The sequence below is a fragment of the Candidozyma pseudohaemuli genome (assembly GCF_003013735.1).
Source record: "Candidozyma pseudohaemuli strain B12108 chromosome Unknown scaffold00007, whole genome shotgun sequence".
In the NCBI taxonomy this organism is placed as follows: domain Eukaryota; kingdom Fungi; phylum Ascomycota; class Pichiomycetes; order Serinales; family Metschnikowiaceae; genus Candidozyma; species Candidozyma pseudohaemuli.
In genome coordinates, this window is record NW_020194441.1 from 406,693 (window position 1) to 429,632 (window position 22,940).

The 22,940-nt window shown below is 47.5% G+C and overlaps 9 protein-coding genes across 9 annotated transcripts; 6 read left to right on the forward strand and 3 right to left on the reverse strand.

Moving 5' to 3' along the window:
• Positions 1 to 1,329: 1,329 nt before the first annotated feature.
• On the forward strand, positions 1,330 to 5,940 carry C7M61_003154 (aminophospholipid-translocating P4-type ATPase; the record flags this gene model as incomplete). The annotated part of the gene is made up of 1 exon (XM_024858504.1): positions 1,330 to 5,940. The coding sequence occupies one exon, from the start codon at positions 1,330 to 1,332 to the stop codon at positions 5,938 to 5,940; it is 4,611 nt and encodes a 1,536-aa protein (XP_024713414.1).
• A 1,342-nt stretch (positions 5,941 to 7,282) lies between these two features.
• On the forward strand, positions 7,283 to 8,191 carry PET9 (ADP/ATP carrier protein; the record flags this gene model as incomplete). The annotated part of the gene is made up of 1 exon (XM_024858505.1): positions 7,283 to 8,191. One exon carries the CDS (start codon positions 7,283 to 7,285, stop codon positions 8,189 to 8,191), a length of 909 nt encoding a protein of 302 aa, XP_024713415.1.
• Positions 8,192 to 8,794: 603 nt separating this feature from the next.
• On the reverse strand, positions 8,795 to 10,069 carry SPE2 (adenosylmethionine decarboxylase; the record flags this gene model as incomplete). The annotated part of the gene is made up of 1 exon (XM_024858506.1): positions 8,795 to 10,069. The coding sequence occupies one exon, from the start codon at positions 10,067 to 10,069 to the stop codon at positions 8,795 to 8,797; it is 1,275 nt and encodes a 424-aa protein (XP_024713416.1).
• Positions 10,070 to 12,556: 2,487 nt separating this feature from the next.
• Positions 12,557 to 13,975, forward strand: C7M61_003157 (AGC family serine/threonine-protein kinase; the record flags this gene model as incomplete). Its single annotated transcript, XM_024858507.1, has 1 exon — positions 12,557 to 13,975. One exon carries the CDS (start codon positions 12,557 to 12,559, stop codon positions 13,973 to 13,975), a length of 1,419 nt encoding a protein of 472 aa, XP_024713417.1.
• A 1,510-nt stretch (positions 13,976 to 15,485) lies between these two features.
• Positions 15,486 to 15,812, forward strand: C7M61_003158 (uncharacterized protein; the record flags this gene model as incomplete). The annotated part of the gene is made up of 1 exon (XM_024858508.1): positions 15,486 to 15,812. One exon carries the CDS (start codon positions 15,486 to 15,488, stop codon positions 15,810 to 15,812), a length of 327 nt encoding a protein of 108 aa, XP_024713418.1.
• A 789-nt stretch (positions 15,813 to 16,601) lies between these two features.
• On the forward strand, positions 16,602 to 17,372 carry C7M61_003159 (uncharacterized protein; the record flags this gene model as incomplete). Its single annotated transcript, XM_024858509.1, has 1 exon — positions 16,602 to 17,372. The coding sequence occupies one exon, from the start codon at positions 16,602 to 16,604 to the stop codon at positions 17,370 to 17,372; it is 771 nt and encodes a 256-aa protein (XP_024713419.1).
• Positions 17,373 to 18,075: 703 nt separating this feature from the next.
• VPS1 (dynamin-like GTPase) lies at positions 18,076 to 20,139 on the forward strand (the record flags this gene model as incomplete). Its single annotated transcript, XM_024858510.1, has 1 exon — positions 18,076 to 20,139. The coding sequence occupies one exon, from the start codon at positions 18,076 to 18,078 to the stop codon at positions 20,137 to 20,139; it is 2,064 nt and encodes a 687-aa protein (XP_024713420.1).
• Positions 20,140 to 20,182: 43 nt separating this feature from the next.
• On the reverse strand, positions 20,183 to 20,644 carry C7M61_003161 (ADP-ribose 1''-phosphate phosphatase; the record flags this gene model as incomplete). Its single annotated transcript, XM_024858511.1, has 1 exon — positions 20,183 to 20,644. The coding sequence occupies one exon, from the start codon at positions 20,642 to 20,644 to the stop codon at positions 20,183 to 20,185; it is 462 nt and encodes a 153-aa protein (XP_024713421.1).
• A 472-nt stretch (positions 20,645 to 21,116) lies between these two features.
• On the reverse strand, positions 21,117 to 22,238 carry C7M61_003162 (uncharacterized protein; the record flags this gene model as incomplete). The annotated part of the gene is made up of 1 exon (XM_024858512.1): positions 21,117 to 22,238. The coding sequence occupies one exon, from the start codon at positions 22,236 to 22,238 to the stop codon at positions 21,117 to 21,119; it is 1,122 nt and encodes a 373-aa protein (XP_024713422.1).
• Between the last annotated feature and the right edge of the window lie 702 nt (positions 22,239 to 22,940).

Below are 22,940 nucleotides of genomic sequence, written 5' to 3' on the forward strand. Positions count from 1 at the left end.
CAGATTTGCTTCTTCAGAGTGCCTTATCAGGGTGCAAAGTAGCGCCTCGGCACTTTCTGAAACCCCAAACCTCACCAAAACTCACCAAATTCCAAACCCCACCAAACACCACCAAATCGGCTTCAAACCAAAAGGACCCTTTACCAGCCTATTCCTATGATATCACCAGCTGCACCCCACACTGTGACTAAACGCCCTAAATGCCATATAGGCATGGAAGCATGCTTCGACCACCGCATCTAAAACTCGAAAACATGAAACCTTTTACATTAGACTTAACATTTTAAGTAGATCTAAAAGACGTAACAAACTCAGCCACATCATCCAGAATCCCACCGTACACCCCAAAATTGGATTCAATTGAACACCACCAGAAACCTCCCTCGGACTAGCACAGCCCCTTCAATAATGCCAACCGTCTCGCTTCTCTACCTTGCCAAGGCTACAAGCCATAAAAAACCCACAATCTAAAAAATGCCTGTGCCGTGTCTCAGCGCATGGCGGTTAACGGGAAATAAGCGAGGAGCCTATTTTCCGAGCCGGTGATTACAAATAGATGAGATGAAAAAAACAAGGTTTGGGGGAAAAAAGTATAATACAGAGACAATGGCGGGTTTGGACGGACTAGTCCGGAAACAATGGCAAGTCATTTTCTGTTCAATTGCAGAAAACGAAGGACGGCTGCAAAACAGACCAATAGAAAACGGAGCCATTTAACAAAACCGCCTGTATCGGGATCCATCCAGTACTTTTTGTAGAATCCAGCAAGGCTTTGAAAATGACAAATACCAGACAATGTCTGTCCCTGCAGCTATTAGGGTCTAGAGGGTGAAGTTTAGCGGGGCAGATCCGGGAATAATGGAGATTGATTTTTAAAAAAGAGGGCTTTTGCGTTTTGGCCAGCATCACAAAAAATGACAAATATCCCCCATTCTAAGGGTTATGAAGGTTGGGGGTTTCTAGACAGGCCCTTAGTGGTTATGGCTGCAAGACGCAGCGAGGGTCCATTTTCCACCAACCCCGCAGTGCCCCACCGAGGTATATAAAGAGGCTTGATTCCCACTTTTTTTTACGATTAATAAACTATTAACGGCTTCCCCAACCATCCTCTTCCCTCCATACCCCCAGTGGTGCCAGTGCCTTGACGCGAGATCTCGTAATCCTCTGCAGGCGTAAGGGCGCAAAAAAACGCGGTCCAACCCATTCGGATCCGAAAATAGGTCATCGCCAGTACTACTGTGGTTTTGATCTGTTGTTGGTTTTTTTGCCTTTTTTTCGCCCATTTCCAGTTGATTACTTCCCCCGGCCTCGAGCTCCTTGCATCCGTATATGTCATTTCTGAAATCGCCGTTCCAGGATCCAGACTCAGAGGTCTCATACACGTTTTCTGATTCAGAAACGGTCGACCTGGCGGTCCAGCTGCCACAGCTCAACGTCAAGAAGAAACCGTCTTTACGCTTCGCCTTGCCCAGAAACGGATCCTTAAGGTCTCCTTTTGCCGACTCAAATCAGGAATCTTTTCAAGAACCCTCCCTGCCTATGCTGGCATCATTTGATCCACAAGCTCCTATGAAACGCCTCCGATGGGGTACCACCAGGCACGCCACGGGGCGGCCCAAGAAGGAGTCGCTAGGGAGAGCGAAAACACTCAAGCAGGTGCTCCGTTCGAAATCAAAAAGACTGCCCCTGAAAGCCACAGAAGAAAGCCAGTCTGCTGACTGCGATCTAGACATTATTGACGATTACCAGGACGACAAGCCGGTCCCAGAGGCGTCGCCCGACTCCAAAGACAAAAAGCATGAAACAAGAACTATTTTCTTTAACCGTTCGCTACCGCTGCTGATGATTGATCCGAAAACAGGAAAGGCGGCCACTTCTTACCCCAGAAACAAGACCCGTTCGGCAAAATACACCCCACTTTCGTTTGCTCCCAAGATGCTCACAAAAAGTTTCACCACCGATTATGCCAACTCGTACTTCTTGTTTATCATCATTTTAGGTGCATTCCCCATTTTCGGTGTCCCCAGTCCCATTTTGGCCGCCGTGCCCTTGATTGTCATTCTCATCATCACCGCCCTCAAAGAAATGATTGAGGACTCTCGGAGAACTGCCCAGGACATCGAGGTTAACAACCAAATCACGCATATTTTGGGCCAGGTCAGGGAAGATCCAGAGTACACGTACGAGAATCCAAACGTGAATGATGAGACCGTATCCCTCTGGCGCCGTTTCAAGAAACTCAACTCCCGCATGCTTTTCAAACTTATCAAGCTGTTTCTCCGAAACTGTACGAAAAAGGGCAGAGCCCAAAAGAAACGTGAGGAGATGCAACCCTCCCCAGAAAACAACAGAAAGAGTTTCGACAGTATGGTCGATCTTGAGCCTGCCATGACGCGTTCGTCGATGGTTGGCAATTCAAACAATTTGAGGTCCATGGCCTCTCGCAAGTCCTACCACGGTAAGGACAAAACTCTCGCATTTGAAAGAAGAGCATGGAAGGAGGTCAAGGTGGGCGATGTCATTCGTGTTCAGAACAACGAAGAAGTTCCAGCCGACGTGCTCATATTGTCCTCCAGTGACACCGACAACTGTTGTTACGTGGAAACCAAGAACCTTGATGGTGAAACAAATCTCAAAGTTAAGCAGGCAATGAAGTTCTCCTCTCAGAACTCCGAGCTCAAACGTGCCAATGACTTCATGGGTATTGATTTTGAAGTTGAGAGCGAAGGGCCTCACCCAAATCTTTACTCATACCAGGGTTTCGTTCTACACAGCATGCAAGGAGAGGCTCTGAAAGAACCCGCAACTGTCAACAACTTGATGCTTCGTGGATGCACATTGAGAAACACAAAGTGGGTTGTTGGTATCGTTCTTTTCACTGGTCCCGACACTAAAATCATTCTCAACACCGGCGTCACTCCATACAAAAAATCCAAGTTATCTCGTGAGCTCAACTACTACGTTTTGGTCAACTTTGCAGTTCTTTTTGGCATTTGCTTCATCACCGGCCTTTTTAATGGTCTATATTACCGGCGAGATGGAACTTCTCGAGACTTCTTTGAATACGGCACCATTGTTCCCACCCCTGCTGCCAACGGTGCGGTGAGTTTCTTTGTTGCGGTCATTTTGTACCAAGCTTTGGTGCCAATTTCATTGTATATCACGATTGAGATTATCAAATCTTTGCAGGCCTACTTCATCTACTGTGACATCGGTTTGTACTACCCTAGGCTTGATTTCCCATGCAATCCCAAGTCGTGGAGTATTTCTGATGATCTTGGACAAATTGAGTACGTTTTCAGTGATAAGACAGGTACACTCACACAGAATTTGATGGAATTCAGGAAGTGTACGATCAGAGGAGTCTCGTACGGCAATGCATATACCGAAGCTTTGGCAGGTTTAAGAAAGCGCCAAGGTGTTGATGTTGAGAAAGAGGGTCGAGCCCAGAGGGAGCTTATCGCTCAAGAGAAGGAGGAGATGCTTGCTGATCTTCGTGGTATCAGTGGCAACATCTATGACGATGAGCTCAGCTTGGTTTCCAAGCAATTTGTTTCTGATCTCAAAGGTCTCTCCGGCGTCGAACAGCAAAAAGCCAACGCCGAGTTCATGCTCACCCTAGGCTTGTGTCACTCTGTTGTGGTTGAGGAAGACCCCAAGAACCCACTCAAGAAGTTGCTCAAAGCTCAGTCTCCTGACGAAGCTGCTTTGGTGGGCACCGCTCGTGCACTCGGGTTCTGTTTCCAAAACAAGAACAAGAATGGATATACCTTACTGGTCCAGGGTAGCGAGAAGGAGTATCAAGTTTTAAATACACTTGAGTTCAACTCCACCAGAAAGAGAATGAGTGCTATCATCAAAATGCCTCCTGAAGATGGAGAGAAGGAATCGAAGATCGTTCTTCTCTGTAAAGGTGCGGACTCCATCATTTATTCCCGTTTGTCGGACACGAAGAACCCACAAGACATGCTTGACAGGACTTCTGCACATTTGCAAGACTATGCAACTGAGGGTTTGAGAACATTGTGTATCGCAAAGAGAGAGTTGACTCTTGAGCAGTACAAGGAATGGAACAAGAGACACTTGGAAGCCTCTGCATCTTTGGAAGATAGAGAAGAAAAGATGGAGGCTGTTGCTGACTCCATTGAGCGTGAGTTGGTACTTCTTGGTGGTACTGCTATCGAGGACAGACTTCAGGATGGTGTTCCAGACTCCATCTCTATGTTATCAGAGGCAGGCATCAAGTTGTGGGTTTTGACTGGTGACAAAGTCGAGACTGCAATCAACATTGGATTTTCGTGTAACTTGCTCGGAAATGATATGGAGTTGCTTGTGTTGAAGACCGACTTGTCTGATTCAGAGAAGAAGGAGCATGGCGTTATTCCTGGCGATGATAATGATACCATCATGAACCGTTTGGTCACGAACTATCTCAGAAAGTTTGACATGACAGGCTCAATGGATGAACTTGAAGAGGCGAAGAAGGACCACTCAACTCCTGATGGAAGATACGGTGTTGTCATTGACGGTGATGCTCTCAAAATTGCACTCGCAGATGAAGACATCAAAAGAAAGTTTCTTCTCTTGTGTAAGCAGTGCAAGGCTGTTCTTTGTTGCAGAGTCTCGCCTGCCCAGAAGGCTGCTGTGGTGCTCATGGTCAAGGACACTCTTGAGGTTATGACCTTGGCCATCGGAGATGGTTCCAACGATGTTTCGATGATCCAAGCTGCTGATGTTGGTATTGGTATCGCAGGTGAGGAAGGACGTCAAGCTGCTATGTGTTCTGACTATGCACTTGGTCAATTCAGATTTTTGACTCGTCTCCTCCTTACTCACGGAAGATGGGCTTATAGAAGAATGGGTGAAATGATCCCATGTTTCTTTTACAAGAACATCAACTATACTTTTGCCTTGTTCTGGTACAGTCTTTTCAATGACTTTGACGGTTCGTACTTGTTTGACTTTACATTCTTGGTGTTCTGCAACTTGGCGTTCACGTCGTTGCCGGTCATTGTGTTGGCTGTTTTTGACCAGGACGTCAGTCCAACAGTCTCCATGCTTGTTCCTCAATTGTACAGAGTGGGTATTGTTCAGTCGGAGTTCAGTCAGTGGAAGGTGTGGGCATACATGATTGATGGATTATACCAGTCTGTCATTGCCTTCTTCTTTTCATGGCTCCTCTTTTACAACAACTTCCCATCCATGAACGGTTTGCCCTCTGACCACAGATTTTACGTTGGTGTCTATGTGACATGTATCTCATGTATCGCCGCCAATACGTATGTGTGGTTGCAACAATACAGATGGGACTGGGTGTCCTTCCTTTGCAACATCTTTGGTGGACTTGTCATCTTTGCCTTGACAGGCATTTACACATCGATTCCTTTCTCGCAAGAATTTTATAAAGCTGGAGCAGTTGTCTTCGGCACTGGAGCATTTTGGGCATGCCTCTTTATTGGGCTCGTACTCAGTCTTCTCCCTCGTTTCTGCTACGATTCTATACGAAGATTGTACTACCCTCGGGATGCAGATATCGTCAGAGAATGTGTCAAACGAGGCGATTACCTGAAGTATCCACGAGACTATGATCCCACCGACCCCAACCGTGTTCAAGTGGACTCACCAAAGATAGAGCTGGACTCGACCTTCGTGGAGGAGAAATTGGACTTTGTACCACAGAAGAGACCGCTGGTGGTGGACATGGTGAGAAGACTGATGGTCGGAAAGTCGTCTTTCTACAAAGACAGCACGGACATTATCGAGACGTACAAGCTTGAGAACGTCAGCACCGCAGCACTTAACAACATTGATGAGGAGGCATCCCACACGATACTGCGTCATCCCACCAACGTGAGGGCGTCGCTTGAATTACCTGAACTCACGACCATGGCGTCGCTTAGAGATGTTGCATCCAGAAAATCCGGACAAGAAACTAGATAATGAATTACGACATGAGGCGATGCCTCGCAATTACGGTATGGGGTGATGTAGGACCAGCATTGGGTCAGTAGCAATAGGGGCACATGCTTCAACAGTGGATCTACCGATCTCGCTTTGAGTAGTAACGGCTCTCTATGCCATCTTCGTTTAGTATGCATCAAGGCTCGGCCAATCAGGAAATGATCCGACAAGGTGCAGAGGATCAGTCTACAGTTACATCTGGGTAGTTTCTTAGGACAATTGGAAATTGACCAATGGAGCAACCCGTCAACAGAGTCAGTGGACCATGGATGAAGTGAACCGAGGTACAAGGTAATAGATGAATTTGAAAAAACATCCCAAAAACATTGAACTTCAAATGTCGAAGACGAAGACGAAAACGAAAATGCCCCAGAATGCCCCAGGAAAATGCCGCTTTGACGTTCAGTGGACTTCCAAGGTTGGGTGCAAAAACGCCAATAAAGGAGCCACATATCAGCCATTCGCGAAAAGGCCGGCGCCGAGCGACATTTACTAAGAAATACAGCAACCCTCGGAACCGAGGAAGAAAGACGAGGTGGATTTTCGAACTTTTTAGAAAATTTTGAAATTTCCCTTCTGAATGCCTTGAGAAGATGTAAAAAATCAACTCTGTTTGCCGAAAAACGCCTGGCTTTCGGTGACTTCGATCGCGGTTGCAGGTGCGTTTGCACCCAGTTTTAGCATGCTTAAGCCGAGACGTCCCGGATCGACGAAAACGCCAAAAACAGAATCCCCTCAAAAAAGTGGCTGTATTGTGCCGGTTCGAAATGTCATTTTTCAGAATTTTCACCTCCTCATCGCCCAAATTGGTCCGGCAATGGCATCGGGGCTTTCCTTGGATCAAGAAATGTCGCGCTGGTTTTCTTTCCTGGCGTTTCTTTTGGCGATCCCGGGCGGGCCCAGGTACTTGGTGCACGGGTGTTTTGGTTTCTGACGCCTGTAGCACAGAAACAATTGTCTTGATCCGTAGAACACTTTGATCCACGGCTGGAATTGGTCTTGACTAGTCGAATTTACCGTCCTAGGGAGCCGTGGTGCTCGGAATTAGTCCCAAACGGCCTGCATACAATCTGCTAGGTGTTTTTCCCAACCAATGAGGTGCGCGCGTTCATGCTGGAGGAGCCCGAAAACAGCCGGTTCTATCACGTGCAGAGGTGCGACATTATGCTGTTTCTACTATCAACGTTGCAAAAAAAAAAAAATTTTGGCGGTGGCCGCGAATTGTTATATAAACGACGTCCACCCCCCTTGGAAATTTTCCCTTTTTTTTTCTCTTTTCTCTAGATTTGTTTCTCGGCAATAATCTATTCATTAGTTCAAAATGGCCATTCAGGACAACGCATTTTTAGTCGACTTTTTGATGGGTGGTGTTTCCGCCGCCGTCTCTAAGACCGCTGCTGCTCCAATTGAGAGAGTCAAGTTGTTGATTCAGAACCAGGAGGAGATGCTCAAGCAGGGCCGTTTGTCCCACAAGTACACCGGTATCGTCGACTGTTTCAAGAGAACCGCCGCCGATGAGGGTGTCATCTCCTTGTGGAGAGGTAACACTGCCAACGTTATCAGATACTTCCCAACCCAGGCCTTGAACTTTGCTTTCAAGGACAAGTTCAAGAAGATGTTCGGTTACAAGAAGGAGGAGGGCTACGCTAAGTGGATGGCCGGTAACTTGGCTTCCGGTGGTCTTGCTGGTGCTACCTCTTTGGCTTTCGTCTACTCTTTGGACTACGCCAGAACCAGATTGGCTAACGACGCCAAGTCCACCAAGGGTGGTGGAGAGAGACAGTTCAACGGTTTGTTGGACGTTTACAAGAAGACCTTGGCTTCTGACGGTATTGCCGGTTTGTACAGAGGTTTCGGTCCATCCGTTGTTGGTATCATTGTCTACAGAGGTCTTTACTTCGGTATGTACGACTCCTTGAAGCCAGTTGTCCTTGTTGGTCCATTGGAGGGTTCTTTCCTTGCTTCTTTCTTGTTGGGTTGGGGTGTTACCACCGGTGCCGGTGCTGCTTCTTACCCATTGGACACCATCAGAAGAAGAATGATGATGACCTCTGGTGCTGCCGTTAAGTACAACGGTGCTTTCGACTGTTTCAAGAAGGTTATTGCCCAGGAGGGTGTCTACTCCTTGTTCAAGGGTTGCGGTGCCAACATCTTGAGAGGTGTTGCCGGTGCTGGTGTTATCTCCTTGTACGACCAGTTGCAGGTTATCTTGTTCGGTAAGAAGTTCTAAGTCCACTAGAAAGTGTATTTAGAATAAATTATTGAGAGAACATTACATTTGACTCTTATGTATATAAATTTTAGTTTAATGTGATGTGTTGTACCAAATTTTCCACCGCGTAGAGGTTATCTGACACGCTCTGATTGGCCAGCGACATTCTGGGCACGTGATTTTTTCACTTCCCACAAAACCCCCAATTTCGAGACCCCTGATCTTCAGAGTCAATCCCCGGACCTCTGCAGCCGATCTTGGGCTTTTGCATTTCTTATCGGAGTGATTTGGGGGATGTCCTACGTAGTTGGCCAGTCACGTGACCACAAGCACGTGCAACATCAGCCACCAATATACGGACAGACTGGGGTATATGCCAAAATAAAGAAAAAAAAATAATTTAGATCATAATGAATCTACAACGGCAACACGCCTAAGGCTATCTCCAAAATCATATACTAAGTGTCAGCCAGGCGAATAATGTACCGGCAGCAACACACAAGGACATGGGCACAAGACGCTAGAAACCACCAAAGCGCCAGCGTAGCCCCCCTTCTCATGTGTTTCACACCGATATCCCCCAAGATTCACCGGCAGGGCACATATAAACTTTTCTGTTGATCAAGAAGTGGACTTCTCGAAGTTCAAGTACAACAAATCGTAGGCGCCTTTCAAGTCGTAGGTCACCTTTTCCTGTTTGGCGTAGCCTAGTTTGGCCACAGCATCGGCACACGAAGCCAATTGAGTGAAACAAGCAGCTTCCTCGGGTGCTTTTTCGTTCACCAAGGTCATGGAGAACTTGCCAGGATGGAAAATACGCAAAACCCGAATCAACACATCCACAATGCCCACAGGCGAGGTGGCCAGAAAGGGATAGTTTGTTTCAAACGAGGCGTAGGACCATCCCAGCTCGGGAGTGATGTGCAAGGTGTAATAGTAGCCATGGCCGTTTTTCGAGCACACCGAGTTGGACGAATATCCACAAGGCAGAAACGCAAAAGCGTCGTGGGCAAATTCCCACTTGTCGTCCTCCTCGTCAGAAAGCTCCATGTTTTCACTCATCTGAGGCAGCGGCATATGAAAGGGCGAGGTTGTTGAAGGTGCAAAGTTGCCGTGAGCATAAGCAGTGCTAGCAGGCAAAAACACATTTTCAAGCCCCGTGTCTCTCATGGTCTCCAAGCCCTGGTCGTGGCCCAAATCGTGTTCTTCTTCGTCGCTGGAATGGGTCACTACGGAATCAGGACCGGGTTCTCTGGAAGTAACGAAAGAACGGGCTCTTTGTGGATCCAACTGGGTCATCAAAATCTCAAATGTTTGATCCTGACCGCCCACAGGCAGGCCTTCCTGGCGTCCGCCCATGTACAAGTACCAGTGATCGTCCGAAGTGAAGTCTCCCACTACGTAGGACTTGCCCTGGACAAAGTAGCGGTTGAGCAATTGCACCTCGTTTTTCCAGTCGGTGTGGACGTGTTTCTGTTTTTCAGGAAACATGAACAGGCGGCGGGAGTAGAAGACCTGGTGGACGTCTTTGGAGCTGATGTCACACAGCAACTCGGCCCGAGCCACCTCAAACAAAAGATCAAGGCACGCCAACGTGGTGGTGGTTCCGCACGTCTTGAGCACGAGTTTATGAGGAAACACGAAAAGCGACAGCTCCAGCAAAAGGTAGGCGTCGACGTCTCGGGACAGCTTGACAGAAAGCACTTTGCAGCTGACCAAGTCCAAAACGCTGACCCATTTGGCCAAAGGCACCTTGCGGAGGCCGTTTTCGCCCGGAGCATCTTTAGGCAGCGGCCAGAACCACACCTCCAAAAGCTTCTCGGGGCCTTCAAAGGCAAAGGTTGAATCTAAGTTCGCAGAAAGTACATGGTCAACGTAGTCCTCGGAGGCGACCATAACAAAGGCCAGGCGGATGCAGAAAGCTTAGCGGGGTGGAAAGGACAACTAAGCTTGCTAGTGGAACTAGACTGGGGCACTAGACGGTGGATGGTCTAGACGATTCACTAGAAAACGATGCTAGTGAGTGCACTAGAAAGCGATGAATAAAAGTAGACGGTGGTGGGGTCTTTCACTAGCGGCGGAAGGGGGAGGGTCGACAACCGATAGTGAAGAGAAACGGCGTAGTTTGCGTGGGAATGGAACTCGGGGTGTTATCCGGGCTCGACGGTCTGGTTATACAAGTAAGTTAGGCTCGATCGTGAGGGTTTCTTGGGCATAAACCGGCGGGGGCGAAGTGGGGGCTCAAAAGACGCTGTCGGGATGCAGAGACAGCGGGAATCTGTAAAAAACGGTGGTGTTTCTTCAGAAGAAGACGGAGGTGATGGTTGCTCTGGAGCAAATTTTCACTCCTGCAGTGTGCCAGCCAAGCAAGTTTGGAAGAAGTTGATCGAAGGAGGTGGGGCCGGGGGGAAATTCTTTAAAAAGTGGATAATTGAATAGATTTGTGGATTCTGGGAATTTTTCTGGTTTTGGTTTTTTCTGGATTCTCGTGGTGGTGGATTTGGCGGTGGTGACTCAGACTACGTCACTGCGGAAACCTGGGGAAGATAGGGGACCTCTAGGGTTGAGGCGAGTGTGTTGGATAAAAAGCCAGAAGGTAGGGGTTTTAGGGGGAAAATGGGTTGATTTAGAGAAAAGGGGAGTTTTTAGTGGTTTTTGAAAAATGGTGTGTGGAAGCTGGTGCCATGACTCATTGAGCACTGCAAGGGTGCAAAACAGTAGAAGATGAGTAAGTGTACAGAAAGAGAGATATATTTTAGAAGTTCGGTTTAGAAGCTGATTTTGATTAAGCTGTTTCTGAAAAGATCCATGGGGTGATTCGCCGACTTTCGATGTTGTTTATTGGAATTAGCAGCCTCCGGCTTTCTTGGCTGCACAGCCGTTCGAGAAGTCACACGAACTAAAAGAAGCACAATGGAAAAAGAAAGAGGTCGAGACGTGGAGACTTAAAGAGGGCAGGGCAAAAAAGAGGTGTTTTATGAAACTATCAAGTCTCTTTAATCGTGGAATTGGAAGCATTGGACAGGGTTCTCTGGGGTTCCGCTTTGGGTGCAAATGCGCCAATGCAGCACAGCCATATCGCAGGCACATTAAGCTTTTTTGACACCTGTTTCTTTTTCGGGTTAGATTCTTTGGGGTTTTGCTGAATTGCTTACAAAGGCCACCGCAAAACAGGTTTTAGTGTTTTTTGGGTTTTGTTATCGGGCTGATAGAGGTGCACCCGGGTTTGTGCAACTTGGTAAATGCCTCAACGACTGGTCACTCGAAAGAAATGCCTCAACTGTGCCACCCCACCAGCTTCCCAATATCGAGAAGAAAAGTTCTGTAGAAATCCAAAAGTCAGTAAATCGAGGTAAATATTCAAATTGTTTAAAAAATTTGCCAAAATGTAACTTTATGTCCCGGCTTCATTCCGTGTGTTTCCGCGTGTCTCAGATATTTCACCCATCGCAGTCAGCTGTAATATAGTTCCTATTGATTCATTGACTTCTTTAATTGAAATTAAATGTGGTCTTTCTTTTCGACAATTGATACTTTGAAATTCGACGGATCGTGCTTAATCAATGCCTTTGCACCAAAAGCCCTTTTATCATCGAAAGCAGCGATTCCGCAGGTTTTGTGAATGGCTGCGAAATATGACGTAGTGAGTGCCTCCACTGTGAACCTTATAGCTTGGATCGCAGAGAACTGGAAACAATAAGCCAATCACGCAAATCATATAAACTGATGATATTCTCAACTAATAAGTCATAAATATCAAATGGTCATAATTACTCTTTTGGAGCTGTGTTAATCCACGATCCGAGTCACTACAATATACTCTACTACTACTGGACTTCCTAATGTTGAAAACCTTCGTAGATTATTTCAAGAGATTCCTCAAAACGTCAAAACCAACAGACAAACATAATTCTCACTTTCACCAAACCATATAACTCCCCTAAGGGCATCACAATACAGACTCTCCAGATATGCACTAGCTCATCGGAGATCTTTGCAGCCACCACCTCCAACAACCAACCCCGATTTTCCCAAAATACAAACCAACTCCCGAAAGCACCAAGAAAACAGTCCTCCACCTCTTTGTCCAAAACCACCACATCCCTCAAATTTCCCCATTTGCCGTGTGGTGTTTGTTGATGCACCCCCACCTAGAGCTATACAGGGTCCCAATTGCCGCACACGTTTCTGAAGGCATCTCCCAGTGAATCAGCACAACCACACCAAAAATACATATAAAAAGTAAACCACGAAAAAACGGCATTTCCAAATAATCAAAAAAATAATTCTCGAAAAACCCCCACCCCCTCGGCCCCCACACAAGCCTCTGAGACACTCCGAGCCACACAGGTGTATGCCGTATTCTCATCAAACATCAACTACATGCTCTTCTCGTTTGACGAGGACCCAGAACCTCCAGACCCCGTGGGGATCCCTATTCCCAAAAAGGAAAAAGATGCAAATCTCCTTCAGCCTCTGCTGATCAACTCGCTTCTGGTTTCGGCTGGACCCCACGATGGCTTCAAAACAGGGTCCTTCAAGGCAGGTTCCTTCAAAGGAGGCAGTTTCCAGGACCTCCACAGCAACACCGCCCGGACGCGGCGCCGTTCGTCCGTGTACCGCCGTCTTTCCGTCCGGCTGACCGGATCCACGGCAGGTATCACGATTCCTTCGGGTTATACAGACGAAAACGGACATAAAAAGAGCCTTGGTGACTTTGTTCCACTTAGAGTGTTGGGCCAGGGTGCCTACGGAAAGGTGCATCTTGTCAAGGATAAACACAACGGGCGGCTTTACGCGCAGAAACAGATTAGAAAGCCCCAGATCGATCTCCACGACGATAAGGGTGGAAACGATAAGGGAGTCCACGTGAGCCATGTCCAGAGAACCCTAGCAGAAAGACAGATCTTGACGCTGGTCACGCACCACAGCAATATCGTCAAGTTGTTCTACGCGTTGCAGGACCAGGACCGTTTCTACTTGCTTTTGGAGTACATTCCCGGTGGAGAGTTGTTCTACCACTTGACGCTGGGCAACGCGTTGGGCAATGTTTTCAAGGAAGACCACGTTGCGTTTTACGCGGCCGAAATGGCGCTAGGCCTTCGTCACTTGCACCTGTTGGGTATAGTGTACCGGGACTTGAAGCCGGAAAACTGTTTACTCAACGCTGCTGGACACCTTGTACTCACGGATTTCGGTCTTTCCAAGGCCATCTCTACAGACGACGACAGCGCGTGTCGCTCCATTATTGGAACTCCCGAGTACATGGCTCCAGAAACTATCAAAGGCGAGGCTTACGACTACGCCGTGGACTGGTGGCTGCTCGGATGCGTGATCTACGATATGATGACAGGCAAACCGCCATTCACAGGGAAACTGCACGACGTGATCACCAAGAAGATCCTCCTGGCCAAGCTCAACATGCCGTTCTACCTCTCGCTTGATGCGAGGGATTTGTTGAACAAGCTTCTCCAGAAGAAGCCCGAGAAGCGGTTTCAGGTGGACGAGAAGTGGGACACTTTCATGAAGCACCGGTTTTTCCGTAAGATCGACTGGCCCGCGCTCGTAGACCAGGACGAGTCCGTGGTGCCGCCCATAATTCCGACCATCTCCGACCCCGAAATGGCCGAGAACTTCTCCGAGGAGTTCACCTCGATGAAGGTGAGCGACTACGAGGTGGCCACTGCCCAGGCCAGTGGAAACGTCCAGGAGCTCTTCCAGGGATTCAGCTACGCCGCCAGCGGCAGCTACATAGACAAGTTTGGACAGCTCCGGATGCTCGACAACGATTTGAGCGTTTAGGGTGCGGAGGAACCTGGAACCGGAGCCTCTGATAGATTAATTTGATATTTATGTCGGCCCAACGGGCCGTTTAATATATTTATGGGAAGGACAGAGTGTAGAGGTACTAGTTTGGTATTTATCTAATGAGGAATTGAATGCTTCCATGGATGTGGTCTAGTGTTATATCTCATTGTCATTGGCTGCAAATCGAGGCACTTTTCGATCTTCAGATCTGTCAGATTACTTTGTACGCCTTCAACAATGAAACTTTTATGAGAATAAGTATTTTACATTGCAATTCAAATAAATAGATTAGTTAGCTTGCTCTGGGTTTCGTGGATCGTGATCTATCATATCGATTGTTCATATGCACCTAGACACCTTGTATGCCTGGTCCTTCTGCAGATCCGAATCGGACCAAATCAGTTTTTCACCATGATCAAGAGAATGAATGATTCTTACAAAGATGAAGACAGCGTTTATTTCTCACAATTATCCCTGGACTTGAACAACCCGTTTGGTATTTATTTAAAAGGGTGGTACACTTTCCCTTATCATGTCAGTATCCCTAGAAACGCATCCAAATCACATAACAGACATAAAACTTCCTTCAAAATCCAACTAGAGGAGTTTCAGCTTTTTGTATTCGTCAATTACCCGGTTTCGGAAGGCTCAATCACAGGCCTGCCGAGGTTCCGATAACAAAGATTAAGGGATATCCTGTGAAGTTAGACGAGGTACCTAACACCCGCGTCGCGTCCACAGTTCAGAAAACTGGATGAATTGTACAGACGTGGTTTACTTGATTTGACCAAATATCACTTTATCAATATTTAAAAAAGATGACAAAAAAACGTTCAAGTGTCAATTGAAGATGCCCTCCGACTTACGCATTAATCTACATTAAGCGAATGCTGGCTCGTGCGGCTCATATTTATGCAATGACGTGCAGCACATATATAAAGCCAGCATATCCTCGAGATTCTCAACCGTATACTACATTTTTTTTCTCAAGATGCAATTACTTCCTATCATAACGGGGATCTTCAATATATACGGGGCATTGCCCCACGGTCGCCATAGCGTGAATCCGCTAGATCAGTTCAAGGGGTTTAAGGCCTTCATCCCCTTTGTTCGGCTTTATGCATCTTTTCGTTTTGTGTTAAATGAAGAGAACGCTGGATTTGCTTATCTATATGTCCTAGCTGCCGGGATAAGTTTAGCCATCTTTGCAGCATCAGTCTGCTTCTTTTATCTTGTCACGAATGTATTGGTGAGGTATTCATGGAAAGGGGCCAGAAAGTACAACGAGCTGTTGCTTCTCGCGCTTTTCTTCATAATCAGCTTCCCAAACTTCAAGATTATCGAACCTATTGTTCACTTTAAAGACCCATACTTCGTCGCCAGCTTCCTTGTCACAGGCGGGTTTCATGCATTAGGATGCTTATACTTTCGCCACAATAGGGTTGTGAAAGGAAACTATCCACCGAGTTGGAATTTAAGTATTCATAATTGGTTTTTATTACTGATGTTTATTAACGCCAGTGCAAATTCGGGTGATATTCGTATTGCCACCACCCTTTACATGGGAAGGCTCATCGGGTTCGTCAGTCAATTGGCGGTGGAAACGGTCATCTTTTTTTATAAGAAGACGTTAGGAGAATGGAAACCAGCGGAGGAGCAGAGACAAGGAAATAGTACCAGGAGAGGAACTGGAGGAGACGGAGGAGACGACGATGATCACGGTGGATGGGGACCTAGGATTGTTGAAGAGGGACCCAGGATGGCCGAGGAAAAAGCTCCCGAGGCTCCTCCAAGTTACCATAGTGTTGTGAATCTTGGACTTGTCGCTTGAGGCGGTCGGTCACAGTGACCAATTCGACGTCCAGCTTTTCGATACGATTTTGGTATTCAAGGAACGACGGAACATAATTTCAAAGATCAGGGTGGCGATGGCATAAAGGCTATACTTCTGCTCAATTGGCTTTAAAGATCAATTATTGAAGCCATTGACTAGAAAGGATCGTTTTACGATGCATTGACGCTGATGTTCACAGAATAGCATGTTTCGCAGCCATCAAGAATCGGATCATCGCCTCTTAGGACAACTATCAGCAAGCCAGGAGAATATCGTGGGTTCCATAGAGACCGCGACTAATTCATTATTTCAATTCCACAGTACCTCGATTAGATATCATGCCGTCAGACTAAGAACATGTTAAGATCGCGCATATCAGTGTTTGACACACTCAATTCCCTAGTGTAAGACTAGGAACTAGCTTATTCTAGCTAAATGTTTAGAAAGAGGTATTCCTGAGCCTTCCTCCGAATTCGGAAAAGCACCTAACCAAGACAGGGATACACTATGGTTACGAGGCTTTGTGCCATGCCTAACGTAACAGCCCAAATACGAAATTGTTCACATAATCCAAGATATGGATGACAATAAACCACCGCACGGTAATCAATTTTATTTCGAAACAAGAAAAAAATTTCGTCAACGCTAAGAATTTTACGTTCCTGGAACTAATTTCCACTAATTCACCGACCTGTAGGCCGTGCGGCGCGTGCCTGCCTACCAGAATAGTACATAATCACCAGCATATCCCTAAAATCCTCAATTCTTTACCACATTATTTTATCCATGCAAATCCTCAATGTCTACGGAGCGAGACCCCATGGTCCTCCAAAGTCACGCTATTTCAGCAAGCTCTCATGGCTTGGACCTGTGGGTACTTTGCTTACAGTTTCTTTGACCATTGATTTTTATCTCAAAGCATATAATGTTCCAACAGACGGTAAGAAGGACAGAAGTACACCGGCACTCGTCAGTCTCATGAGCTTTTCTGCAATGATGGCTTTGCTTTATCTCTTGACGAATGTCTTGGTGAGACGGCAATGGAAACGTTTGAGGAAGTATAATGAGCTGGTACTTCTTTCTCTATTTTGTGCCCTTCTTATTGCTACAACCCTTACAAACACATGGGCTCCAAAACCGGCCAAATTCAAGCCGGTCATCCTCTTTGGCTTTTTGACTAATGGTGGGCTCCACGCTTTGGGGTGTCTATACTACCGCCACAACAGGGTTGTACGAGGAAACCGCCCTCTCAGTTGGAAGCTAAATCCGTTGTGGGTTTTCCCTTATCTCCTAGTGATGGAATGTTACTTTGCACTGAAGAAAAGAAACAGTGCCAGACAGTTTGCCCTAGGTGGAGCCGTTGGTGTGATTAGCCAGTTCACCGTAGAGACAGTGGTGTATCTTTATAAGAGAACGTTGGGAGAGTGGAGACCAGCTCTGGAGCGCAGAAAGGAAAGAAACCACAGAAGGGGAAGAAGAGGCGGTCGCAAGCCTGGAGCCTTCGCGAGGAAGGTAGAGGCTTCTCCAAACCCCGTTGATGATACTGTCCATGCCTAACAACAACTTTGGACGTTCTGGTTGACTTTGGAGAAGATAGCTTCATAATCACTTCTGTGGTGTTCAAGGACGATAGGGCCGATTCACCGGACTAGCTGGTCTGATTGGTGTTAGAGCCGAGGTAACGGTTCCAGCTAAGTGGAAGCCCAGGTCACTTACCAGGAGATCATTCAGGTGGTGGATCGTTTGTTGCATTGATTTTGAACGCTTGGTGGTGTTTGATCTGGAACGGTGGTGAATTGACCTTCCACGATGATGGCATACTTAGCTCACCATACAGCTGCCGAATTTGCAGCCATCGAGAATCCGTGCTTCACGGCTTCGGGTAGAAACCCGTCAAACATCAGAAATATACTGAATCTGCGTCAAACCAACTACCCCCTTTTCGTCAACTACACCGCCTTCCGGGTGGACCATCTTGGCAGTGCTGCGAGGTTCCATCCAGCACCACCATGCAACCAACATTCACCGAGTAAACAGCCTAAACATGAATCACAACACATAAACACCAACAAGTATAAACCGCAAACCGCAAAAAAGAACCCTCCCATAATCCCCTCTAAAATCCACACATCCAGTAGCACACCCACATCCTCAACACTGCCACCGCCACCATCACCACGCCCGTTTTGTGCACCGCACGACCCGCTTTATCTTGACAACAGACCCTCAGTCTCCGGAGGCAATCAAGTACAACCACATTATGGACGAATCGCTCATTGCAACCATCAACAAGCTTCAGGATGCGCTTGCCCCACTTGGTGGAGGTCTGTCGCTGCCTGTTGATTTGCCCCAAATCACCGTGGTTGGTTCCCAATCGAGTGGTAAGAGTTCGGTATTGGAGAACATTGTGGGTAGAGATTTTTTGCCTAGAGGAACTGGTATCGTGACTAGAAGGCCGTTGGTTTTGCAGCTTATCAACCGCAGACCGGGCGTGAACAAGGCAGATGCCGACAAGATCAACAAAACAACCGACAAGGGCGAGGAGCTGGAGAACAACTTGGAGGAGTGGGGTGAATTCTTGCACTTGCCCAACAAGCGGTTCTACAACTTCGAGGAAATCAGAGCGGAGATTGTCAGGGAGACGGACGCCAAAACAGGCAAGAACTTGGGCATTCTGGCGGTGCCCATCAACTTGAGAATCTACTCGCCCCATGTGTTGACCTTGACCTTGGTGGACTTGCCTGGTTTGACCAAGGTGCCTGTGGGCGACCAGCCCAAGGACATCGAGAGGCAGATCAGGGAGATGTTGTTGAAGTACATCTCGAAGCCCAATGCCATCATCTTGGCTGTGAATGCCGCCAACACCGATTTGGCCAACTCGGACGGTCTTAAGTTGGCCAGAGAGGTCGACCCGGAGGGATCGCGTACCATCGGTGTGTTGACCAAGGTCGACTTGATGGACGAGGGTACCGACGTGGTGGACATTCTCGCCGGCAGAGTGATTCCCTTGAAGTTCGGCTACATCCCCGTCATCAACCGTGGCCAGAGAGATATCGAGCTGAAAAAGACCATCCGTGCTGCCCTCCACGACGAATCCGCCTTCTTCGAGAACCACCCATCCTACAAGGCCAAGTCCCAGTACTGCGGTACCGCCTTCTTGGCCAAGAAGCTCAACAGTATATTGTTGCACCACATCAAGAGCACCTTGCCAGACATCAAATTGCGTATCGAGAACTCCTTGAAGCGCTACCAGAACGAATTGAGCGTCTTGGGCCCAGAGATGGAGGAGAGCCCCACTTCCATCGCCTTGAGCATGATCACCAACTTCGCCAAGGACTACAACGAGATCTTGAACGGTGAGGCTAAGGAGTTGTCCTCGCAGGAATTGAGCGGTGGTGCTCGTATCTCCTTCGTTTTCCACGAAATCTACAAAAACGGTGTCAACTCCATTGACCCCTTCGACCAGATCAAGGACGCCGACATTCGTACCATCATGCACAACACCTCCGGTTCTGCCCCATCCCTCTTTGTGGGCACCCAGGCCTTCGAGGTGCTTGTAAAGCAGCAGATCCACCGTTTGGAAGAGCCTTCCTTGCGTTGTGTGAACTTGATCTTTGACGAGTTGACCCGTATCTTGACCCAAATCATCAGCCATCCACAGTACTCCAGATACCCAATGTTGAAGGACCGTCTTTCACAGTCGTTTATTCAGTTTTTGCGTGAGGAATTGATCCCCACCAACAAGTTTGTCACCGACATTATCAGCGCCGAGCAGACTTACGTTAACACCGCCCACCCTGACTTGTTGAAGGGCTCGCAAGCCATGGCCATGGTGGAGGAGAAGTTCCACCCTAAGCCTCAGGTGGCCGTTGACCCCAAGACCGGCAAGCCATTGCCTCCTGCTCAGCAGCCACAGCCTCTGGCAACGCCCAAGGACGAGTCCAACGGATTCTTTGGCGGATTCTTCTCTTCTAAGAACAAGAAGAGATTACAGCAGATGGAGGCCCCACCACCAGTGTTGCGTGCTACCGGTCAGATGACGGAGCGTGAGCTGATGGAGACGGAGGTGATCAAGCTCTTGATTTCCTCGTACTTCAACATTGTCAAGCGCACAGTTGCAGACCTTGTGCCAAAGTCTGTTATGTTGAAGTTGATCACGAGATCGAAGGATGAGATCCAGAAGGAGTTGTTGCTGAAGTTGTACAGTGCGCCAGACTTGGCCGACTTGGTCAAGGAGAACGAGGCCACCGTGCAAAAGAGAAAGGAGTGCTTGAAGATGGTAGAGGTATTGAAGAACGCCAGCGAGATTGTGTCGAGCGTTTAATTATTTAGATAACTAATGATGACCTAGAAGCCGCACCCCCGTATCAGAACTCATAGACATTGACCAGAATGTCCGCATCGAGCAATGCCTTTTCGGTTTCTTCCCAAGGAACATTAAAGATACCGCTGTTGATTTTGGGCATGTTCACCACCGGCCTGCCGGTTTGGTCCTCCTCCACATCCCCCAACTCCCCCAATTTTCCAGCAAGATCCCCCAAACTCTGTCTGGTGTACTCCACGATCTCCCCCACGCTATTCTCAAAGTTACTAGTGAACAAACAAGCCACATACTTGTCCTCCACGGGAATCACATACGCTGTACCCAAAAGCAGGGGTCCGTTTTGCTTACAATGTTCAGCATACTTGGTGTAAGCGTCAGGGTAGCGTTTACGGAATTGGGCGGCGATTCCGCCACCCCACGATCCGTGGGGGTTACACGCATGAGCTAGGATTGCTTTTTTGACGGAATTGTGGTTGAAAAGGTCTCCTTTGATGTAGTTAAGCATGGTGGGTGGTAGGATGTCTGGGTGCGATTTGGCTGCAAACAGGTCGATGTAGGTGGAGGTGGACCTAGGAGGTATGGGTTTACATCAGGTAGTATAGGGAAAGATTGTGGGAAATGAAATTTGGTTATTGTCTGATGATGATTTTCGATTTGGCGCAAGTATGTACAAGAATTATAGCAAGTATGATGTGGTGTTGGCTGGGTTGGTGGGTCAGTAGAATGCGAAATGGAGGTACTGTAAAGGTGTAACTGCTGATTGGCTTGACAAGAGGGGGTTTTATGAAGATTTCGATAGTACTTCCTCGACAGATGGTTTAAACGAATCTCAAATGCTTGGAGTAGTAAGATAGTTGTTCATGGCTTTCTTGAACGTAATCTCAACCATCAGCATCCTCACATTTCCCCATGTAATTAGCTTGACAGCAGAGCAGGTCCTTTTATATCTTAACCCCCCAATCAATAGCTGCACCGCCTCAAAACTTAAAAGAAAGAGCCTCGCCGGGACTCTTGCAGTTCACTCCGTTATGCAAAAAGCCGTGTTCACAGCCACAGCCAAACAAATTGTCCACCAGCTGCTCAGCTTTGGGCGCCTCTTCGTACAGTGTCGCCTCGGGCGTGCACTCAAAGAGAATCTGGTTTGAAACAACCGCCGTTTTGAAATCCAGGAAACGGTCTTCTGGTGTCACCATGAAAAACTCAAGCTTATCGCCCTTTTTGAGCTTCGCCTCAGGAGAAATAGCCAAAAGATCGGCCTTGACGCCCCAGCCGCCGCCTCCAGCTATCACCTCGTACTTCTTCACGCCACTTTTCTGGTGCACCTTGACATACACCTTGGTGTCTTTGCTCTTGAGGCTCATCAAGGCGTCGTTGTTTTCGAGGAATTTCGCTGCAGGTACGTTGTTGATCTTCTTCACCAAATTGCCCGTGCACTGGGTGATTTCCAAGTTGTCGCCTTCGCTCAATGGGGTCCATCTGTCTATCGACTGAGGAGAAGAAAGCGCAGGTTCAAGCTGCGGAAGCTTCACCGTGAGTTCACAAAGCGTTTCTCCCATATTTTTATCGCCCGTTTTCTCCTGTAGCTCCTTTGGCTGGAAGTAGAAGAGCGTAGCTAGCGTATTTGTAGAAAAAGCAGTATTAGCCAACGACAAGTCCACGATCTCGTTTGAACCGACCCCGAGGCGCAAAACGGCATCTATGGTTTTCCAATTCTCTCTTGCACTCACAACATGGACGCCGTCGCTTTCCCTAGGCGGATGTGTATGGTCCTTCTGTTGGAGATGCACCAGTCCAGAAATGTCCATGTATTCGTCCAACCAGAGCTCCGAAAGCCCGCTTCTTACGCCGTTTGGCACCACAGAGTCCACGCCAGCCACGACAACCTGCATTTTGGCGATTTGGTGGAGACTGATGGCGTTTTCGATGGCAATAGGCAAACTGGAAGGAGTGGCAAGGAACAAGGCAGATTTGGCATTGAGGTTTTGCGGGGGTGAAAGCGTGGTGTTGAGGTTTGGGGTGACACGTGTTCTTGCAAAGAAGGCCGCCTGGCTCGTGTGTGACGTTCCAAACCGGCGGAGTGCTCCGAGTGTTGTATTCATGGGGTGTGGTTGATGAAGTGTTTGAAGGTGATAATTTCAGGAAAGTGAAAGTTTCCGAATTTATGCAAGATGAGGTTGTTGAATCGTCACAGGACAGCGGCTCCTGAGGTGTTTTGGTGTTTTTGGCTGGGTGGTATGAAAGAAGATGGTGATGGTGGAGTGAGATGGCTGCGAAATAGCATGTAGGCCATTGGTGTGGTGATTGCGGGGTGGTTCAATTTCTAAGAAATCATGGAGTTTTTTGAAAGTAGGCAATTCTGTAGAAATTAGATAGATTAGCCGGAGATGGAATTTTAAGCTTTCCTGGGTTTTCAGTAATGTGCGTCAGTTGGGCTCTTTGATGGATGGATTTGCACCCATTGTGGTATGATGCGAATATGGAACCAGACTACCTCATTTTACCAAAGTGATTACGGCTGAAATCTCGAAATGAACCAGTCTTCCATTGAAATCAAGAAGTTGTCTTCATGAAATTAATATCTGCATCCCGGTGACCACACAGGTATGAAACAGGCTGGATGTTTCAGATACCCCCACAAGTGTTTCATCTTCTGCACCACCACGTAGCCAACCATATAAAAGGCCAATTCCCATATACAAAGATTTATTTATCAATTATAAATAAACCCCGATCATAATGCTCCCCTCTAAGACAGACCTCCCTCCGTTTGGTGAACCGGTCACCGAGCATATCTACCATAA